The sequence below is a fragment of the Balaenoptera acutorostrata genome, chromosome 4 (assembly GCF_949987535.1).
Source record: "Balaenoptera acutorostrata chromosome 4, mBalAcu1.1, whole genome shotgun sequence".
Lineage (NCBI taxonomy): Eukaryota > Metazoa > Chordata > Mammalia > Artiodactyla > Balaenopteridae > Balaenoptera > Balaenoptera acutorostrata.
Window position 1 is genome coordinate 78,512,674 of NC_080067.1, and position 22,128 is coordinate 78,534,801.

At 36.0% G+C, this 22,128-nt stretch overlaps 1 protein-coding gene across 7 annotated transcripts in view; it reads right to left on the reverse strand.

Annotated features, from left to right (window-relative positions):
• SENP5 (SUMO specific peptidase 5) overlaps positions 1-22,128 on the reverse strand; it is a 41,883-nt gene that overhangs the window by 4,331 nt on the left and 15,424 nt on the right. For 3 of the 7 annotated variants that reach the window (XM_057545149.1, XM_007171586.3, XM_057545148.1), the window contains exons 3-8: positions 16,094-16,199; positions 15,788-15,926; positions 15,475-15,522; positions 13,466-13,543; positions 4,188-4,325; positions 1,441-1,524 (exon numbers count right to left, since the gene is read on the reverse strand). In XM_057545149.1, the coding sequence (XP_057401132.1) occupies positions 1,441-1,524; positions 4,188-4,325; positions 13,466-13,543; positions 15,475-15,522; positions 15,788-15,926; positions 16,094-16,199 (593 nt within the window). The other 4 variants (XM_057545151.1, XM_007171589.2, XM_007171593.2 and 1 more) reach the window with 3 other exon arrangements.

Genomic DNA, 22,128 nt, shown 5'->3' on the forward strand with positions numbered 1-22,128 from the left:
TATTCCTCTTCAGGTAAGAAAAGCTGTTTTTATGGAAAAATGAGCGAGACAGAAAACTTGTCTGTATCCAAGACAGCTGGTGTGTACCTCTCGTATTCAAAGTGTTTGAGTTTATGGAGGCATCTGGCCATGAAAAGAGCTATCAATCAACCACAACTTAGAACATTTTGCCTAAATATGAGAAGTGGGAAATCAAATAAAATCCTATTTTAAAACTTCCATTTGGATAATTAGTTTTGCTATCAATTCATTGACAATGGAATCAAAATGGAATTGTGGATCAGAGAACGCAGTGCCAGCGCGTGGCATGGACTCTGAATACTTAGTAACAATGCTGCTTGGCAGTCTTCCCTTTTCATCTCGTATTTCACAACTCTGTCCTATTCTTTTAAAGACATGGTAAAGGTAAGCAGTATGTTTTCCAAAGAACTGGTTACTGTATTCTGCCTAAAGTGTTGGAATATGAAAGATCCTGATTAAATTTAGAATACCTGGATATACTACTGGGTAAATTCAGAATATTCACAAGTTCAGTTCTGGTTTGAACTAATATACTAGGTTATTGAAAACACAAAACATAAGTTTAGAAGTTAGCATTTAGTACAGTTCAAGGATAAACAAATAAGCCTTGTCCCTTTGGGTTTGGGTTAAAGGTTTATTTCAAGACCCTGCCTTTTTAACAGTGTCTTTGATCCGGATAGACCTGAGATCAAAGACTTCACTCTGTCAATAGTTTTGATGGCCTTTGGGGAAGCTCACACCTAGGATTCAGTTTTCTCATCTATAATAAAGAGCTTCTTATCCCTAAATGACCTGCCTACCTCACAGACTGTAAGGATCAAATAAGATCATACATACAAAAACACTATGAAAACAAAGCAGTGCCCATAAAACGGAAGACACTGATACTTGTGACAGGGTTAAGAGGCTACGCCTGCTCACTCTGCCCCTCACACAGCTTTTATGTCTATGGCCAAACATAGTGCTGCTTCTAGACTGTTCAGACTGAAGCACTCAGGCCACTTGTCTTCCCCAAATGCCTAGAAAGCAGCCCAGTGCACTTGCTCCCTTAGTGAATCCAAATAGTCATTTCAGTATTTCTCTGGGTCTACATGAGTCATCTGGAAATAAGAGCCATGAGGCAAGAGGCAGGTGCCACCAAAAAAAATTTTTCCTTTTTTTCAACAGAGCAACTATATCATTAGCAGCTGCCCCCGGGATGAAATGACTGAATTTATTTGCCCCAGCAGGCAGTGGGAAATTGGGCAGCCAGGTGATGAATACTGAACTGAGGTTTACTCTGAGCTGCCTCCCTGCAGCCTCTAGGCTCTCTGTTGGTATCTTCATGATCAGTCTTCATGTGCTTTTAAAGACACCCACCCCCTTAGACAATTCCAGCCCCTTGACATGCCTGGGTTTTCATTTTTATCACTTACTTACCTTGGTAACAGCAGTCTGCCAACCCTGAAGAAATTCAGGTCTATTTTTTTCTCTGGCTTCAGTCAGCAAATACTTTCTTATATTCTGGTTAAAGAGAAACCACAACACAGATGCTGTGTTCCATCAGTTGGTGAAAAATGGAACCTGCCCGCAGCAGACAGAAGCAAAGGAGGAGGCTGTGGCCCCACCACTGGGCAGAGTGTGCATTAAAGAGTTTAAAGCTGGAACTTGATTTCAGACCTTTTTCACTTTATAGAGTGAAGGACTCAGACCTTCTGTACTGTATGCACTTAGACTGTGGACACTGGTATATGCTTTAATTAGATCTTTTTATGAGATGGTCAGCCTTTTCCAGGAGTAAGTCAACTTGCTGAATTTGAAACTTAAATAAATACTGGCAAAACAAAAAGAAAGGCTTAATTACTGCCAATGCTCAACAAAGGGAAGGAACCCATGGCAGAAATCATTAATAACTGAAATGAAATTTAAACATTCTAGCCTTAGATATACTCCATGTTTTTGAGGGCTGCAGGTAAAAGTATCATTCAGCTTCTAGAAAGTGATACTTAAAGCCCATCCTGGATACTAAATACAGTCAAGTCCACTGCTGAAATCTCTACCAAGATGAAGCCTACTGGAGTTCCTAATTTTCCCTTATGCCCTCCACCTCTTTGTGTATCTTTCTCTGCCTATCTTTTCTAAGGGTGAAGTCAGAGGTTACATGAATTAAATTAACCCCCTGAAGGTGGAGCAGAAGTATGTATGTACATGTAGAGATACAAGTATGTGTCTGTATATACATACATACATATACACATACACATATCTGCATATTCATATTTTCTTTCCATATATGGTATCATTCTGCAACTTGCTTTTCCAAACTCAGTATGTCTTGGAGGTCTTTCCATGTTAGGACACAAAGATCTACTATATTCTTTTTAACTGCTATTGTCAGTTTAATATTGTGAATATACTACAGTGTATGTATTTAGCTATTCTGTTAGTAGAGCTAAATTTAGGTTGTTTTGACTTTTCACTATTATCAGTAATGCTGCAATGAACATCCTGGTGTATGCCCCATTCTTGTGTGCATATACAAGTATTTTTATGTAGTATATACCAAGAAATAGAACTGGTATGTAATAGGATATGTGTCTTTTTAATGTATAAGGCACTTAGAATTGCTTAGAATTGTAATTGTTCCCCAAATGGCTGTATCAATTTATACACTCCACCAGAAATTGAAAATGCCTGTTTCTTACACCCACTTTAGTACCATCAAACTTTTCCTAACATAATAGGCAAAAAATGGAACCCTGAGGTGGTTTTAATTTGCATTTCCCATATTTCTGGTGAGGCTGAGCATCTCTCCATGTGTTTAATGGCTATTTGCATTTTTCCTAAAAATTACTTATTTTATCCTTTGTCCCTTTCTATTAGATACTTCTTTTTCTTATTCATTTGTAGTTCTTTTTATATTCTGGATAGTGACTATTATCTATGTCACAAACATTTTCTCCAAATCTATCCCTTTTAACTTTATGACAGACAGAAGTTTTAGATGATGACATGGTCAAATTTATCAATCTGTTCCTTTATGTCTTTTGCTTTTTTTGGTTCTGCATAAGAAGACCTTCCATACTCTTTGTGTTTTATATTTAGGTCATTATTCCATCTGGAATTTGTTCTTATAAATAGTATGAAATAGAATCTGTATTTTACTTTTCCAAATAGATAGCTAATTTTCCCAATGGCATATATTGAATAGCCTGTCCATCCCCAACTTTATTATATACTAAGTTCCCACATATACATGAGCTACTTCTAGATTCTCTATGCTGTTCCACCAATCCACTTGTCTATTCCTAAACCAATATAATTAAAATAGCTTTAATTTTTAAAACTTTGTGATATGGTTTGACATCTAGTAGACCAAATATTCCTTTCTTCAATTTTGATCTACTTCAAAACTATTTTAGCTGTTCATGCACATGAATTTTGCAATATGAATTCTAGGATGAGCTTATCAGGTTTCATTCAAAATCCTCCTGGGAAATTGATTAGGACAGAAATTAGTATATATTAGTTTAGGGAGAATTAATCTCCTTCCAATACTGAGTGTGCCTGTCTTCCCATCTATTCAGACTTCCTTTAAATACTTTAGAGTCTTCATCTCAAAGAATGTCCCCATTTTTTGTTAGGGTATATTCCTGGGTAATTCATGTCTTTGCTACTTTTGAAAATGGAATCTTTCTGTTTTCATTTACATTTTCTAACTGTGCGGGAGAATCAGGAAACATACTGATTTTTCTTGCTTTGTATCCCACCATCTTATTGAACTCTTATTAACTGAACTCTAATATTTTGCCAGATGATTCTCTTGGCTATAATACATTCTACAGAAGTTACTTTGAAGATACAAGCCAATTTTAGCTCTAAGAGAAACCAAGGAAAATGATTTCTATCCACATTCAAAATGTATTTTTAAGGGAAAGACAGAAAAAAATCTGATGAAATCCAAAACAGGGCATGTATCTCAGAGAGGGATCCAGATCGTGGACAGCTACCTCTTCCCACCTGGAGATTCCTCTTGTCCTTTTCTCTGCCAACATTTTTGACATGACATGACAGAAACTGATCATCTATGGTACTGACTTCTGTTGTTCTATCCTAGAGCTGAGATACCATCTGGTCAATCACAAAATAAATGGGGAAAAAAAAGGGGGGGCAGTATATTAACTTACCTCTACACAAAACTTAAAATGAATGCCTTGGGAATCATAAAATGAAATAATTCGATTAGAGAGTGTCACAGTAATGAGAGACCAGTGGACTTCCAGGTGAATAGGAATCAACAGAAGACTCTTTTTAAACAAATCCACCTGATCAAGAAAAGAAAAAGAAATGTAGCCATCACCACAGGCTTTCCAAACCAACAACAAACAGCAGCTTCCATTTACTGACCTTTGACCTGTCCAAGGTCATAAAACTAGGAAGTGGTGAAGCCAGAATCTGAACCCAGATCTTAGTCTAAAGCCCATGTTTGTAACTAGTAAGCTAAAACACACAAGAAAATTGAAGATACAGAAAGCACTGTTTTCCATTTAACCTGCTAAACCTGTGCTTATTAACTACCTAATATGACTTAGCCCCTTATTTTTAAGCTTAACTTATTTTCTTATATACATATTTGACCTAGAATCAATTCTTATTTAGGAAGGAATTGTGGTATTAGAAAACAACATAGCCGCCTTTTAGCCTTCTATCTTTCTACAGATTCAGTACAGTAGTTAAGATCACAGGCTCTGAAGTTAAGTCTGGTCAAGTTCAAATTGTAGCTCTGCCACTTATTGGCCAGATGACTTTGGCAATTTTCATAGCTTCTCTGTGCCTTGATTTCCTCAATTATAAAATACAGATAACAATAGTACCGAACTTATGAAGTTGCTGAGAGTGACAATAAATGTAAAATGCACACAAGTGTGCTTAGCAAATTATATGTAGCCAATAAATCTTAGCTGTTATCATTAACACTACCTCGAATCTCTCAGATGTCGAAATTGAGAAAAAGAGCCTTGATAATTCTTCATGTCCTTCACATCCTCACTCACCCTTCATATCGTAATACATATCGTTTAAAAATCTAGAAATATTCACCACTCAAAATCCCAGTTGTGGACTGGATGATAAAGTAGTAGGTACTCAATAAACATTTGTAAAAGAGTGAATGGATTTTTCTCAGGCGTTTCTTGTATTTTAGTGATTCCCTGGGTTAAAACAATTACAGGGCTATTTTCTTTTTTAATTATTTATTTTATTTTTGGCTGCGTTGGGTCTTCATTGCGGTGCACGTGCTTCTCATTGCCATGGCTTTTCTTGTTGTGGAGCACAGGCTCTAGGCACAAGGGCTTCAGTAGTTGTAGCACAAAGGCTCAGTAGTTGTGGCTCACAGGCTCTAGAGCACAGGCTCAGGAGTTGTGGCGCATGGGCTTAGTTGCTCTGCAGCATGTGGGACCTTCCCGGATCACGGATCGAACCCGTGTCCCCTGCACTGGCAGGTGGATTCTCAACCACTGCGCCACCAGGGAAGTCCCTACAGGGCTATTTTAAACTAGATTCTTAGAAACTATTTCTCAAGCGTTCTTTGCTTTCTGATATTCAGATAATGTCCTGTTCTAGAAGAATCTTCTACCAGTCTACATGACCTTGTAACAAACCACTTCTGCTTTTCAGTTTCTGTATCCATAAACCTGGGAGGTGAGGTGGACAGGAAATACTAAATAGGACAGACAATTTGGTCCTTTCCAGCTCAAAAATTCTGAGTAACTAAAACAAGAAATCATATTTAAAATACAGCATTAAATGAGACCAAATTTACACTTTTCTCAAAAAGAAACTTTTTTCTTAATTATAAATCAATTTTAAAATAAAAATTACAAAATACAGATAAAAGGATATACTTCAGTTTATGTCTTTCCAGATCTTTGTCTTCTTTTTAATATATTAATTTTCACACACACACACACACAACCTTATTACATATATGTAATTAAGAATGACGTGTGTGGAGTGACTAAGATAGAAAAATAGAGGATGTGATGATGAAGAGTCTGGTTGTTAACAGGCTTTCTTAGATTGAGAGATAATGTCTAAACAAGACTGAGTTTAGAGCACATTTCTTCAACATGTGTAGGTTAAAGGTTTCACTTGTCAGGTGGAGTGTGTATTGAGACTGTGTATTGAGACTTGTGTATAAACAAGAAGGTAGGCACAAAGCCCTCTGGTTATCAGAGGATTTAGCTTCAGGAGAAATGGGGGGTTATCTACTCTAGATGGCAAAGAGTTGGGAGAGGCTCATGGACTTGGCATGCTAATAAGGTAGAATTAGAAGATGAACTTTCAAAACGCATTGTTTACAAAAATCTTTCTCAATGAACTATGCCCTCTCTGTATGTATTAAAAAAGTTGGTTTCTCATTTGGATAATAAAGTGGAGAGCTAGTAGTGGGAACTTATCTAATTCAAAGTTAGTACTTAAATTTCTAAGAAAAATATATCTGAAACAGTAACAAGTTGTATATTGCCAAAAACTACAGGAAAAAATGAAATATAATGCCTTGATTTGGAGATGAAAAGAGCTTGAAATACATAAAGTACTTTAAAATTGTAGAAAATATAGTTCAAAATGATGAAATAAGAATGATGAAATAAGAATATGCTACAGCAGGAGGGACAAAAAAAAAAAAAAAAGAATGACGTGTGTGGTCAATTGTATTACTGATCTCAATTATTTGGTGTCCTCCCTGTAAGAGGATTATACAGAACTACCTATTACCATGTGGCTTCACTGCCCCTTCCAGGGGGAAAAATGTAGTCATATGATTTGCTGTAAAGAGAAATGAACTTATGTCATGACCAAGCTGAAACTTCAAGAGCCATCATGTGGCCCTGAGACTGACATGTCTGAAGATTAGGTGCTGCTCCTTCAGTTTGGGTCCCATTAAAGGAATAAAGATGAGAAAACACAGGATCATCTCCTTAGATATAGGGAAAAGCATTTGATAAAGTTCAACATCCATCTATGATTAAAAGCTCTCAGCAAACTAAGAATAGGAGGGAACTTCCTTAACCTGATAAAGAGCATCTACAAAAAAACCTACAACTGACATCATAAACAGCAGTGAAAAACTGAATGCTTTCCTCCTAAGATTAGGAACAAGGCAAAGGTGTCCTCTCTCATTACTTTTATTCAACAATGTACTAGGGGCTTCCCTGGTGGTGCAGTGGTTGAGAGTCTGCCTGCCAATGCAGGGGACACGGGTTCGAGCCCTGGTCTGGGAAGATCCCACATGCCGCGGAGCAACTAGGCCCGTGAGCCACAACTGCTGAGCCTGTGCGTCTGGAGCCTGTGCTCCACAACAAGAGAGGCCGCGATAGTGAGAGGCCCACGCACCGCGATGAAGAGTGGCCCCTGCTTGCCACAACTAGAGAAAGCCCTCGCACAGAAACGAAGACCCAACACAGCCAAAAATAAATAAATAAATAAATATTAAAAAAAAAAAAAAAGAAAACCGGTCTCTTTAAAAAAAACAAAAAAAACCAATGTACTAGAAGTCCTAGCCAGTGCAATAAAGCAAGAAAAAGATGGCATACGATTTGGAAAGGAAGAAATAAAACAGTCATTACTTACAGACATGACTTTCTATGAAATTCTCACAGAATCTACAAAAAAGCTCCTAAAACCAGTGAGTGAGATTGACAAGTCACAGGATACAAGGTCAATTTACAGAAATCAATTGTATTTCTATATACTAACTGCAAACAATTGGAAGATAACATTTTAAAAATTCTGTTTTTAGCAGTTTCATCAATATGAAATACTTAGGGATACATTAAAAAAAAAATAAGAGCTCACATGCCACAATTAAGGAGCCCAGCGGCTGCAACTAAGGGACCTGTAAGTTGCAACTAAGGAGCACATGTGCTGCAACTAAAGGAGCTGGTGAGCCACAACTAAGGATCCCGCCTGCTGCAACTAAGACCCAGCGCAACCAAATAAATAAATACGTGCAAGACCTGTACACTAAGATTTATAAAATATTGCTGAGAAAAATTAAAGACCCAAATAAATGGAAAATATACCATGTCATGGACTAGAAGACTTAATACCGTTAAGATGTCCATTCTCCCCAAATGAACATACAGATTAAACACAATCCCAATCATAATCCAGCAAGTTTTTTAAAAGTAGAGATTGACAAAATGATTCTAAAATTTATATGAAAATGCAAAAGGACCTAGAATTGCCAAAGCAATTTGGAAAAAGAAGGCTAAAGCTGGACACTTACACTGATTTTAAGACAAACTGTAAAGATAAAGTGATCAAGACAGTGTGGTATTAGCATAAAAACAAAGAGATCGATGCAAGAAAACATAAAGTCCAGAAACAGACCCATACATATATGGTCCACTGACTTTCTACAAAGATGCCAAAGCAATTAAAGTGGGAAAGAGAAGCCTTTTCAGGAAATGCCAATGGAGGGAAAAAAAAAAAGAACCTTGATCCCTACTTTATGTCTTACACAAAAACTGAGATGTACCAGAGATGTAAATGTAAAACCTAAAACTATAAAGCTGTTAGAAGAAAACATATGAGGCAACTATTTTTTAGACTGGATATAGAAAGCAAGACTTTATATAAAAGAAAAAAGTATGGTAAATTAGATTTCATCAAAATAAAAATCTCCATTCATCAAAGCACATGTTTAGGGACTTCCCTGGCGGTCCAGTGGTTAAGACGCCACACTCCCAATGCAGGGGGCACTGGTTCAATCCCTGGTCAGGGAACTAAGATCCCAAATGCCTCATGGTGTGGCCAAAAAAAAAAAAAAACCACATATTTAAGAAATAAGTATAAAAGCCACAGACTGAGAGAAAACAATAAAAAAGTATAGATCTGACAAAGGACTTACATCCAGAACTCAATAATAAGCACTTCTTTATTACAAAACTTTTCATTTTTTAAAAAAATTAATTTATTTATCTATTTTTGGCTGTGTTGGGTCTTCATTGCTGCATGCGGGTTTTCTCTAGTTGCGGCAAGCAGGGGCTACTCTTCATTGCAGTGCGCGGGCTTCTCACTGCAGTGGCTTCTCTTGTTGAGTAGCACAGGTTCTAGGCACGCAGGCTTCAGTAGTTGCAGAACGCGGGCTCAGTAGTTGTGGCTTGTGGGCTCTAGAGCGCAAGCTCCGTAGTTGTGGCGCACGGGCTTAGCTGCCCTGCAGCATGTGGGATCTTCCTGGACCAGGGATCGAACCTGTGGTCCCCTGCATTGGCAGGCGGATTCTTAACCACTGCGCCACCAGGGAAGTCCCAAAACTTTTCATTCTTATCATTCACCCATTTTTCTATTGAGTTGGTGAGGTCTTTTTCTTATTGATGTGTAGAAGCACTTTATATATTTAAATAATTAGTTCTGTGATTTGAATTGCAAATATTTTTTCCCAGTTTACTGTTTGTCCTTTTAGGTAATTTAATTAATTTTTTTTTTTTTTATGTCATCTGAGTTTTAAGTTGTACACAGAATGGACTTCGCTACTCTGAGATTATTTTTTTAAAGTTCTGCTATAGATTTCCTTTGTACTTCCACTGTTTCACTATCTTGTTGCATTCAAATCCTTCATCGTTCTGTAATTTATCTTAATGTAGTCTAATTTAGTGAGTACTTAATTCTTCTTTCATTTTTTCTTTAATAATAATGCATTTATGGCCATTATTTTTTCCTCAAAACAGCTTTCATTATGTTCCATAGTGGTTGGTAAGATGTGTTCCCCTTTCTATCCTTTTCTAGACAGTTTGTATATAATTTCATTTTTTATTTTCTTTTAGACCCAGGGGTTATATCAAGGGTTTATATCAAGTGCATTTTTTTAATTAAGGTTTTTTTTAGTCATCTTTTAATATTTATTTTTAATTTAACTGAACTGTGGTTAAGGAATAGTGTAATAATTTTCTTTGTGGCCAAGTACATGGTCAATTTTTTACAAATGTTCCTTAGATATAGGAATAAATGTATATTCTCTTTTTGAAGGGTATAAAGATCTAGTATATATCTATTAAACCAAAAGCACTGGTTGTATTATTTTTTATTTATGATCTTATTTTTTATCTACTAGATTTGTCTAACTATGAAAGAGGTCTCCCACTATCACTATTTACCAAGGTCTCCTAGCTTTTGTAATCATTGTTATATCTCCTATGTATTGAAGTTTTATCATACAGTGTACTTTTCACCTTAAATTCTACCTCATCTGCTGTTAATACTGTTATTCCTCCTTTTTGCTTGCCACTCCTTTCTTTTGGTTTGCATTTGCCTAGTACCTCTTTACCTGTCACTTTACTTTCAAGCTTTCTTTTTCATATTATTTTATGTTTACTTCTTATACACAGCATATAGCTGGATTTTCTGATTTAACCCAATCTGAGAGGGTCCAGAGGATGGAACAATTTAATTTATTCTATTTAATGAAATGACTCACATATTTATACTTGACTTTATTCCTTCATTCTCATGTTGTTTATTATTCAGGAATTCTTCCATGAGTGTATATTTTTCCACGCTATTTACAAGGCATACCTTGTTTTACTGTACTTTGCAGATATTGCATTTTTTATAAATTGAAGGTTTATGGCAACCCTGCATAGATAGTCTATTGGCACCCTTTTTCCAACAACATTTGTTTTCTTCATGTCTCTGTGTCACATTTTGGTAATTCTTGCAATATTTCAAATTGTTTTATTATTATTTTATTTGTTATGGTTATCTGTGATCAATGATCTTTGATATTACTGCTACAACTCACTGAAGGCTAAGGGGATGGTTAGCATTTTTTAGCAAAAAAGTATTTTTAATTAAGGTATGCACATTATTTTTTTAGACAAAATGCTATTGCAAACGTAAGGGACTACAATATAGTGTAAACATAACTTTTATACGCACTGGGAAACCAAAAAATCCAGTGACTCACTTTATTGCAATATTCACTTTATTGTGGTGGTCTGGAACCAAACCTACAATATCTCCAAGGTATACCTGTCTAACCTTTCTCTAATCCATACTACATATGATCATCTTTCCTCAGCTATGTAACTTTTCCTGGTTAAGTGGCATCCTTTTATATGTATGTACAGTTTTAATTTGACCAATCCCCTACTAATTAGTTGTCCTCAATTTTTCTAATATAAACACCACCACAGCCCATCCAATGGCACAAGCCACATACTCAGAAGTCGTCTTTCACACTTCCTTCTCCTTCATTCCCATAACCTACTCATCACCAAGTCCTGTTATTTTACTCCCTAGGTCACACTCATATTTGTGTACATCTTCCATCACTACCATTCTAATTTAAAGTATCATCTATCTGCAGTGGCCTCCTGTTCTACCCACATCAACTTTGCTCCCACACTCGTCCATCTTCTTCAGTGCCACCAGAGCAGACTAAAAATTGGATGTCGTCACCTACAACCCTTCAATAGATTTTTTACGCATTTAGGATAAAATTCAAAACACAGACCTCAAGGCCCTGATCTCTGGATCAGATCCACTTTATGCCACTCTCTTTGCTCTGCATTCCAGCTACACTAGTCTTCTCCCATGCTTCTACCATAATATAAAAATGATGACCACTTAATGTGTGTTTATCATGTATTTAGTGGTTTACATGCATTATCTCATTTAATCCTCACAAGATAAATAAAACTGATATTTCTATTTTATAGATGATGAAATTGAAGCTTAAAGGAATTAAGTAATTTGCCCAAGGTCTTAAAACCAGTTAAGTGGCTGAACCAGGATCTGAACCCAAAAAATCTTATATGTTCTGGTATAATGTTATAAGTCATAATTCTAGTTATTACTTTAAAATGTATATCTCAGAAATAACTAAATTTCCTTGTCAATTGCATTATTATGAACTTTCATCAAATCTTTAACCGTGGTCATTTTTAAGTCTTTTGTCATTTACAGACAGTTCTGGATGTACTCTGATGCTTTTGCAAATATGTTCCTATAAAAGGGTTTCATCTTCAAGGAATTCATGGAAAAGACTCTGACAAGTACAGGTTTCTGGTAACTGACTATACTGCTGAACTGAATGAATAAGCATTTTCAGAACTCTAATGGAAAACTGATGAACTCATAAAAGTGCTAACAAAAGATCAAGATTAAAAAAAAAACAAATTAATTACATGGGACTGAGTGAACTGATGAGGATGATTATAATTTTTGTGACTTTGTTTGAATAATAAAAAAAAAAAATCCCAAAGGACTCAGGGGCAAAAAATATACAAATCAATTTTCACTGCAAAGTAAAGGAGCTGTTACAGTGGAGGATTACTGGACTGAATGTCAATATTATGACATAGTATGAGTGTGTTTCGTGTTTGGTAATTGCAATCACTGTTGCTTTTGTTGTGGTCATCTATTTACAATGCTTGGTGTCAGTCTATTTATCTCTTGTAAAAATAAAATACAGTGTGTGTGTGTGTGAAAAAAAAAAAAAAAAAAGGATCTGAACCCAGGTCTGAATCCTGGGTTCGTTATATCTATTTCCCCAGATGTGCACTCTTCAACCACATTTAGTTTACCTTGCCACTACTGATGATGCCTTGAACATATTACCTATATAGCAATGTTCAATCAGGTGTTTGTACTTTGCAAAAAATTATTTCCACCCACAACTACGTAAAACAAGACTTAACTCCTAATTTCTCTAACCCATCCAGTATAAAAAGTGAAAAGTTACAGTATCTCTAGACCTATGACTGTGGATTTTGAACTTGTTGGTAATTTCAAAATATCAAAAATAGAATATAAATAGGCTTTTAAAATAATGTTTCTGACATAGTCAATGAATACTGAGAGAAATTAAGGTTGGAAAGTACCTTAGGGATTGCTCTAATTTATCATTTTGTTTTATAAATAAGCAATCTGAAGCCCAAATTAAGTGTCTTGCCTAAATTGTACAGCAAGCTAATAGCAATGTCAGAACCATGAACTTCCAATCCAGTGCTTTCTGTTATAGCAGATTCCAATCAACTGAATAGACTCAAGAATTTTACTAGTGTCTTGTCTTTCAAGCAAAAAGATTCCTTTGCGATGACCTAGGGGGTGGGATAAGGAGGGTAGGAGGGAGGCTCAAGAGGGAGGGGATATGGGGATATACGTATGCATATGGCTGATTCACTTTGTTGTACAACAGAAACTAACACAGTATTGTGAAGCAATTATACTCCAATAAAGATCTATAAAAATAAATAAAATTTAAAAATAAACATAATCAAATGATGATGATAAAAAAAATAAAGATTCAAAGAAACAAAAAAAACTTACATTAAAAAGCCTGTTTCTAATTAACATAATTGGCAATAAAGTTATCCTTCCACTCAAAGTGGCTTATCATCTGCATTTCAAATTTAGAATAAAAAAGAAATTTAAAAAAAAAAAGAAATAAAGAGAATACCTTTTTTGTCCATCTTTTTACTCCATTATATCCTTTGGTTACCAGCTGTCTATGAAAAAAGCTGTTGAAGAAGTGAACCTAGAAAGACATCAAATACAAGCACTCAGATTATATTAAGCTGTGCCAAGACTTAACTTCACAAGAAAATGGAAATTTTAAAATCCCTGAAAGATGGACCATAAAATGAGGAAAAGTTTCTTCTTAAAAATAATGACCAAAACATACATTAACCAGTTCAAAGAAGACTGTTTCAAATTTTCATTAGGATGACCTTACAGATGTGGTTGGTCTATAGTCAGAACTGGAATGGGGCAGTAAATAAATTACCTGAATCCAAGCAAGTAAAGAAGCAACCTGATAAATCTCGTCAAATCAGGTGATAAAGTTGAAAGAGGCTATGAAACAATCAGGTAACAATTACTTTGAATTCAAGGGATGTGGAGTACAGAACTAACCCCATCTGAAGGATGTGGATTTGGAGACTCCTATAGTCATAACTATAAAAAGGCTTTAGCATGAACATTTCTAGCACTGAAAAAATTACCCTAGTCGTATGTAGCATCATGTCCTGCATCCTTGGCTTTTTCAAAATTCTGGCTTATAAATGAGTATCAGCTCACCTGAGACAGTAAACATACTATGGTCTTAAAGTGTTCACTCAGTAACTTTGACTCACTTGAGATGATAAAACTTGAGATGATAAAAGCCCTTAGTGCTGAGGTTCTCAGGGTGTGGTCATCAGACCAGCAGTATCAGCATCACCTGGGAACTTGTTAAAAGGGAAATTCTCAGGCCCCACTCCAGTCCTACTAAAGCAGAAACTGTGAGGGTAGGGCTCAGCAATCTGCTTTCTGAGGATTCTGATGCACATTTGTTTTGAGAATCACACAGTTTAAGATATCAATAAAAAAGGCTTGTAGTAGCTATCTCTAGACAGTAATCCTCAAACTTTGAGTCCTTCAGAATCTGCAGGGCCTGTTAAAACACAGACTGCTGGGCCCCACCTCCAGTTTCTGATTTAGTAGGTGTGGGCTGGATCCAAAACTCTGCATTCCTAGTAAATTCCCAGGTGATGCTGATGCTGCTGGTTTGGAGACTATACTTTGAGAACCACGGCCTTGGTTAGGTGTCCTTTTCATCCAATGAAGGTTTAGAATTAAATGTAGTGGTAATGAAGGGAAATTATACTCTTGAAATTAATACTTTTATGTTAAAAATCATCTGGTGTTTAAATCTAAACATACAGGTGTATGTTTAGATTTCTGATGATTAAGAGAATTTGAAAAAATAGAGAATCTGACAGATTAGCTTCATGATACCAATTTAAAATGTATAGCAGATTTTTGATTTTAAGTGGAAAGTTATGACATTTTGTCTATATTAATAAAGTGTTGGAATCTGAGATTCATTATATTTACATGTTTAAATTATTAGATTTATAAAAGTTTATAAAGTACTTGGAAAGGTTTTGCTTGTTGAAATTAAAGGCTGCCCATCAGGCAATGTGAGTAATCAGAAAGAAAATTTAATATATTAAATTTTAAAAAATAGTAACTAAGCTCTTGAGGGAATCTTAGAGTTTAAGGGGGGTTAGTTTGTATTTAAACTGAGTACCAAAGATTAATCCAAGAAAAAGTGAAGATGAATACTACTTTACTACATTTTTAAAGGGAGTAATACATTAAGTTAAAATTTTTTTAAGTTAAATTTAAAAACTCAAAGCAAACAGTCCTTTTTGTGCATCTCCCCACTAAAGAAAATAAAAGCCTCCTCAAGGTATCAAAAAACACACCCATTCTGAAATAAATAAGCAGAAAAACACTGGCATCATGACTTTCTTATGCTGAAATGATTTTATAGACCTAATGCGCAATCCTAGCACATATCAAGACAAAAACCTCCTTTTAAAAATCTAAGAAATATCAAATAATTACATAAAGTTAAAAAAAAAAAGCTTCTTCCTTTAATACACAAGGACTCTTTCTCCTAAAGAGAAAGTTTTCACTTACTTTGTCTGGGACTGCATCCATTATCAGCTCACCGTACATATTAATGACCTATAAAAAGTCAACATAAAACAAGCTCACTAATAACCCTATGCAATTCAGAACATCCACTCAGAATGAATAACATATTGCTACTGCTAACAGTAATCAAACCTTTCCAATACTGTACTGGGTTAGTGAATGAGTCACTTCAGTAAGTACTAAAGAATCCTTGATTCCAAAAGATAATTGTGAGGCCAACCTAGAGGTTATTAATTACATTTTATTGTCCAATATCCTCTGCAACTTCCATGCTGAGAATATACAATACACTAACCTGGTCATTCAGCCAATTCTGACCATCCAGGGTTGCCAGATCATCCATATCCAGCATGTGCTTATTGTAGAAGATGCGGAAGTTGCATTTTTGATGTCTGGCCCGATAGTTTGTTATCTCCCTGTTGATAAAAGGTTTTCTGAAACAGAAATATTTTGAAAGAAAAAGTAAAAAAAAAAAAAACCACGAAACAAAAGTTCAACTCAGTTTATTGCTAAGTATCTTTTTTTTTTTTAAATCAAGAGAAAAGTCATATAAGCCAATAATTTTCTTTTCAATGGCTTAATTTAAGCATCATTAACAAACCTATTAGAAAAGTCTTCGTTAAAGACATCTTTTAATCTTCCAAGGACATCTTTTTCACTGAGTGGGACCAAACTGCCATACTTCTTCATAACCTCATCTAGGAATCCTAAATAAAGGAAGAAAGAAAAATTAAGATGGAAAAGCCATTTTCAGCAAAGTCATTGACCCATTACTTAACCTATACACAACACTTAATGTACATTTAACCTACATTACTAAATGCATTATAAAAAGAAATCTTTTAAAAGTTATACTTCATAAAAAAAAAAAAAATTAAACGGATCAGGCCCTCACCATTCCAATCTAGAGAGAAATGCTCTAAGGCATCATTTCACACTGGATTTTTAAGCTACTGATGCATTGTTAGAAAATGGATAGCTGAAACTAAAGACTGACATTTTTCAGTATCTTAACCTTGGAGAAGAATCCTATCTCCCAAAGGTAAAACCTAAAGGGTTAATCACCTAGTTAAGTGTGTCTATCACATTTGGTAACTGAAGAAATTATCTTTTTAAAAATCACAATTAGAGGGCTTCCCTGGTGGCGCAGTGGTTGAGAGTCTGCCCACCAATGCAGGGGACACGGGTTCGAGCCCTGGTCTGGCAAGATCCCACATGCCGCGGAGCAATTAGGCCCGTGAGCCACAATTACTGAGCCTGGGCATCTGGAACCTGTGCTCCGCAACAAGAGAGGCCGCGATAGAGGCCCGCGCACCGCGATGAAGAGTGGCCCCCACTTGCCGCAACTAGAGGAAGCCCTCGCACAGAAACAAAGACCCAACACAGCCATAAATAAATAAATAAATAAATAATTTTTTTTAAAAAAATCACAATTAGAGAGAATTGTTGAGATCACTGTCATTGTATTTATTATTTGATAAAGGTGTGAAATTTCACATCTCATAACAAGGGACATATACTAAGGCATTTTTAATATCATACAATCTGACAGTTATTTTAACACTCATGATACTGCATAACCCTAAGAGGTGAGCTTAACCTTATGAAGTGAGCTTAACCCTATGAAGTGAGCTTAACTGGATAACAGCTGGAGAGGCATGTTTTAAAAGAGGAAACAGAATTAAAGAATGACTTCTTGGCCAGGATACAGGCTAGTCTTTACGTCAACTTAAGTAATAGGTATATGCATTTTAATGGTTTCCAAGAGGACCCACTGAAGAAATATACCTAAAAATACTCTAGGAAATAAAACCAGGCCATTATTTCTAAGTAACTACAAAGAAGCTGAGGGAAGGCTTAGAGGCTCACAGAAGTGGAGATATGACTTAGGCTATCCACTGATGCTGAGTGGGGAGAGCAACAGTCTGGCTAACCATCGGTCTGACAGTTAAGTCCACCGAGTTAAGATGGAAAAAATGAGGACTGTTAGTCACTTATTTTACCCAGCCCCCTTTCTAACTTCAAGAATGGCCTCTGCTAAGTATCTATATAAAACGGACAGGAATGATTACAACACAGTAACGGTCCTGGAAATAGAGTGTTTTGTATGCGGGAGGAGCAGACAAATGTGTGAAAAACCTATTTTCCTCCTGTTAGCCTCCCACCAGAGTGACTCCCAATTTGAAAGGCTTAAGAGTATAGTAAGCAGTATAGTAAGAGTAAGTAAGTAAAGAGTTGCTTGCTTATGTCTGCTCCTGGTCTAGGCTTTAGGCATACAGAAGACAGAAAAGGAGTCCCATGTTCCAGTTTAGTCAGAGCAGGAGATGATGACTTGGGGCTTCTAAACTAGGAATCCGTTCGGCCTGTTTGCCGACAGCGTTTACTATATCATATCTTACAGTTGTCTAAGCGTAGTCTTGTGTCTACGTGGGAGAATGGACCCAAACAGAAGATAAGGATTCCCAACATTTGAGAAACTGCATTTAAGGAACAAATTTTATACAAAAATATTGCCCCTAATAACAAAAAGTTAAACTTTAGGCCCAGCAACCTTAATTGAGACTCTTCAAATAAGAACGCAATCTCTTCTACCAAGCGAATATGGACCCAATTCCAAACTTGTAACAAGAAGTGTCCTTGTTATGTTAACAATGTTATTTCTGGACGGCAGTGTTTGGGGGATTTTAAGTTGTTATGTTTAAGTTGTTATGTTTTTTTCCTCTTATCCATATTTTTGTTTTCACTTTCAGATGATAAACATGGATTGGTAATGCAGTAGAAAAGCCCTACCTGGATCTTCAAGGAGAACCCTAATGACAATGTCTCACTGATGCACACCATTATCTCACTAGGACCAGAAGTAAACAACAGTTAAAATGCACTCATACTGAAGCCCGCGTGCCTAGAGCCCGTGCTCCACAACAAGAGAAGCCACTGCAATGAGAAGACTGTGCACTACAACAGAGTAGCCCCCGCTCTCCGCAACTAGAGAAAGCCCACGCACGGCAACGAAGACCCAATGCAGCCAAAAATAAATACATAATTAAAAAAAAAAAAAAAACCACTCATAAGCCAAGCACTAGCATACCTCGTTTCATCCTTATAACTATCCTATGTGTTAGACAGTATCCCTACTTTAAAAATGGAGACAGGCGGCTTAAGGAGGTTAAATAACTTCCCCAAGGACCCTTAACTAGCATATGGCAGAAATCAGGTTCTGACCGTAGGTTATGTGACAACAGAAACTGAGCCGTTAACGTCTATGCCAGCTCCAATGCAGAAAATATGTATTATCTCTTCTCTACAAAACAACTTAGTTCTTCATTTTACCTTTCCCTTCTAATACCCATGGGCCAAGAGTAACCCAAAAAACAGACTTCTTAAAATTAGAGTTAGGGAATTCCCTGGTGGTCCAGTGGTTAGGATTCCGCGCTTCCACTGCAGGGGGCAGTGGTTCGATCCCTGGTTGGGGAACTAAGATCCCACTTGCTGCAGGGCTCAGCCAAAAAATAAAAATAAAAAAATAAAATGAGAGTTAAATTCACTATTTACCCACTTATTTTCACCAAACCAATGAATCAAAAAGGAAAATGCATTTGGAATATACAATTTCTTTTATTCCAAAAGTACTAAAATTTTAGTATGACCAAGAAACAAAGGATAAAATATTAGGAAAAAACAAAACAATGAAAAATTAGAGTTCAAATTATATTCCATCCTGTAAGTACAAAAGGTAATAATGTGAAAAACAAAAACTGAGGTGTTTTTTGGAAGTTAAATTACTCATCATGTTAAACCAACTGTGTTAGACAGCTTTTTCTTGCAACAACTGATATGGGTCACTTGGATCACATCCCACCCTGAAAGTGGAAAGGGGTTCAATGCGTTGTGCACATATGAAATGCAACCACTTGGTTCTCCAACAAGATACAATACATATGTCAGAAAGGTCCCATCAAAAATAAGAAAGGCACAAAATATCTAAGAATAAACTTAAGGAATGTGCTTAAGTTTATTAAACTTATTAAACAAGTGAAAAGCACTACCAAATTCTAGTAAGGGACACAGGTCAATAAATGGAGTAATTCTTTGGTTTTTAGACAGGAAAACTCCATATTAAAATGAATGCAATTTCCCCTAAATTAGTCTATTAAATGTAATGCAATACCCATCAAAAGCCACTGTTTGTTCATTGGTTTAATTTAAAAAACAAATCCAAATTCACCTTGGGACAAAAATGTGAGAAATTCTTAGAAATTTTTGAAAAAGATTAAGGAGGAGAGGTGAACAGGGGCAAGAGAGAAGAGGAGAAGGAGGGCCTACTCCCATCAAATTATAAAACCAAATAACAGTGATTGAAGCAGAATAGTGCTATCACAGAAACAGAGAAACCAACCAGATAGGAATTCGAATGGCAGGCAGCATCTCGTAATCATGGGGAAAAGATGAATTAATCAATAAATAGGGGCTTCCCTGGTGGCGCAGTGGTTGGGAGTCTGCCTGCCAATGCGGGGGACACGGGTTCGAGCCCTGGTCTGGGAGGATCCCACATGCCGCGGAGCAACTGGACCCGTGAGCCACAGCTGCTGAGTCTGCGCGTCTGGAGCCTGTGCTCTGCAACGAGAGGCCGCGGCGGTGGGAGGCCCGCGCACCGCGATGAGGAGTGGCCCCCACTCGCCGCAACTAGAGAAAGCCCTCGCACAGAAACGAAGACCCAACACAGCCAAAAATAAATAATAAATAAATAAAAATTAAAAAAAAAATAGTATTAGAACTACCAAGTAAATCTTTCATTCACAGTTGAAATTCATTTTGGTGTAAAGAATGTAGGAATCCATCTTTACTTTTTTCCAAACACCTACATGTAAAAATAACACATTAATAGTCTAGAAAATAGGGCTGAATATTTTTATAAACTTGAAATGGGAACAAGCTTTAAGTATTTATTCTAGTATCAATACATGACCATAAACATTTTAAAATAAAGTGGCAGCCACCCCATAATTCCTTTAGAACTTTTATGCCCTAATGAACATGTATGTCTTAAACATGTAAGTAGCAAACTATACTCACTCTTCTGGAAGCTGCTTTTTTATATTTAATACATGAATTTTTTTTTCCTAAGTCAATTCAAAACAATCTAGTGGTCCATTAAATTGATCTGCCATATTTTAACCAATTCCCTGCTGATGACCATTTGTTAATTTTTAGCTCTCTAAATAATGTTACAATTAAAACCCTCAATATATCCTTGTTCTAGTGTTTCCTTAGAACACATTGCTAAAATTCAAATTTCTGAGGGAACTCCCTGGCAGTCCAGTGGTTAGGATTCCGTGCTTTCACTGCTGAGGGCAAGAGTTTGATCCCTGGTCAGGGAACTACGATCCCGCAAGCCAAAAATTAAAAACCAAAAAACTTTTCAAATTTCTGGGTCAAAGGACACTAAAACTTGCAGATTTTCACTTATGAATTTGGTTATCTATATTTATGAGATTTTAATGTTTATGGAGTCAAACTGGTAGATTTTTATTGCTTCTGAGTTTCCTATCATGCTTTAAAATGTCTTATCAATATGAGATTATAAAAATGGTCTCATGTTCTTTTTTTTTTTAACAGCTTAAGCTATGATTCACATACCACAAAATTCATCCTCTTAAAAGTCTACAATTCAGTGGGTTTTTATATATTCAGAGTTGTACAACCATAACCATTACCATTACCTAATTCCAGAACATCTGCATCACTCCACAAAAAAACTTTGTATGTATTAGCAATCACTCCTTATTCCCCGCCTCCCCACCCCCTGGCAACAATTAATCTACTTTTTATCTCTATGTATTTGCCTACTCTGAACATTTCAAATCGATAGAATCATATGGTATGCAGCCTTTTGTGCCTGACTTCTTTCACTTAGCATGTTTTCAAGGTTCACCCAAACTGAAATATATCAGTACTTCATTCCTTTTTATGGCAGAATAACATTCCATTGTATAGATATACCAAAATTTTATTCATCTATTCATCAGTTGATGGACATTTAGGTTTTTTCCACTTTTTGGTTATTATGAATAATGATGCTATGAATATTTGTGTACAAGTTTTTGTTTATCTGTATTTGTTTCTAATTAGTTAACTTTTCAATCCACCTGGAACATATTGTGATACAGGAATCTATTTCTTTTCCTTCCAAAACAGCTAATCTGAGTACAGAATCCTAGACTTTCCTACCCTCCCTGAAATTTTTTAAAGGTGTCTTGTACAAACATAACACTACTGTTATTGCAAAGCGTTCAACTTGGTTTTGAAGGGAGTAACTTTCTGAACAAATACTGCATCAGTTTATGCAATATTTGATAAAAATATGAAACAGAAAAGTAAATGTTGATAAGTACAATAGGCTCTTAATAAATATATAAATACAAAATGAGCATAATGTGCAGTTATATTAGAGAAGAGCCAGCATTCAGGACACCAGAGAATATTGGCTAACACTACAAAGTCAATTAAGGGAGCATATACCATGCTGATCGTCCTATACTAATTCCTATTCTGACTGCTCTATTCATCTTGATTACTCGAGTTTAGTTCAATTTGTCTCTTCCATTGTGTTGGCTTTCCCCAGATGTTTGGTGATAG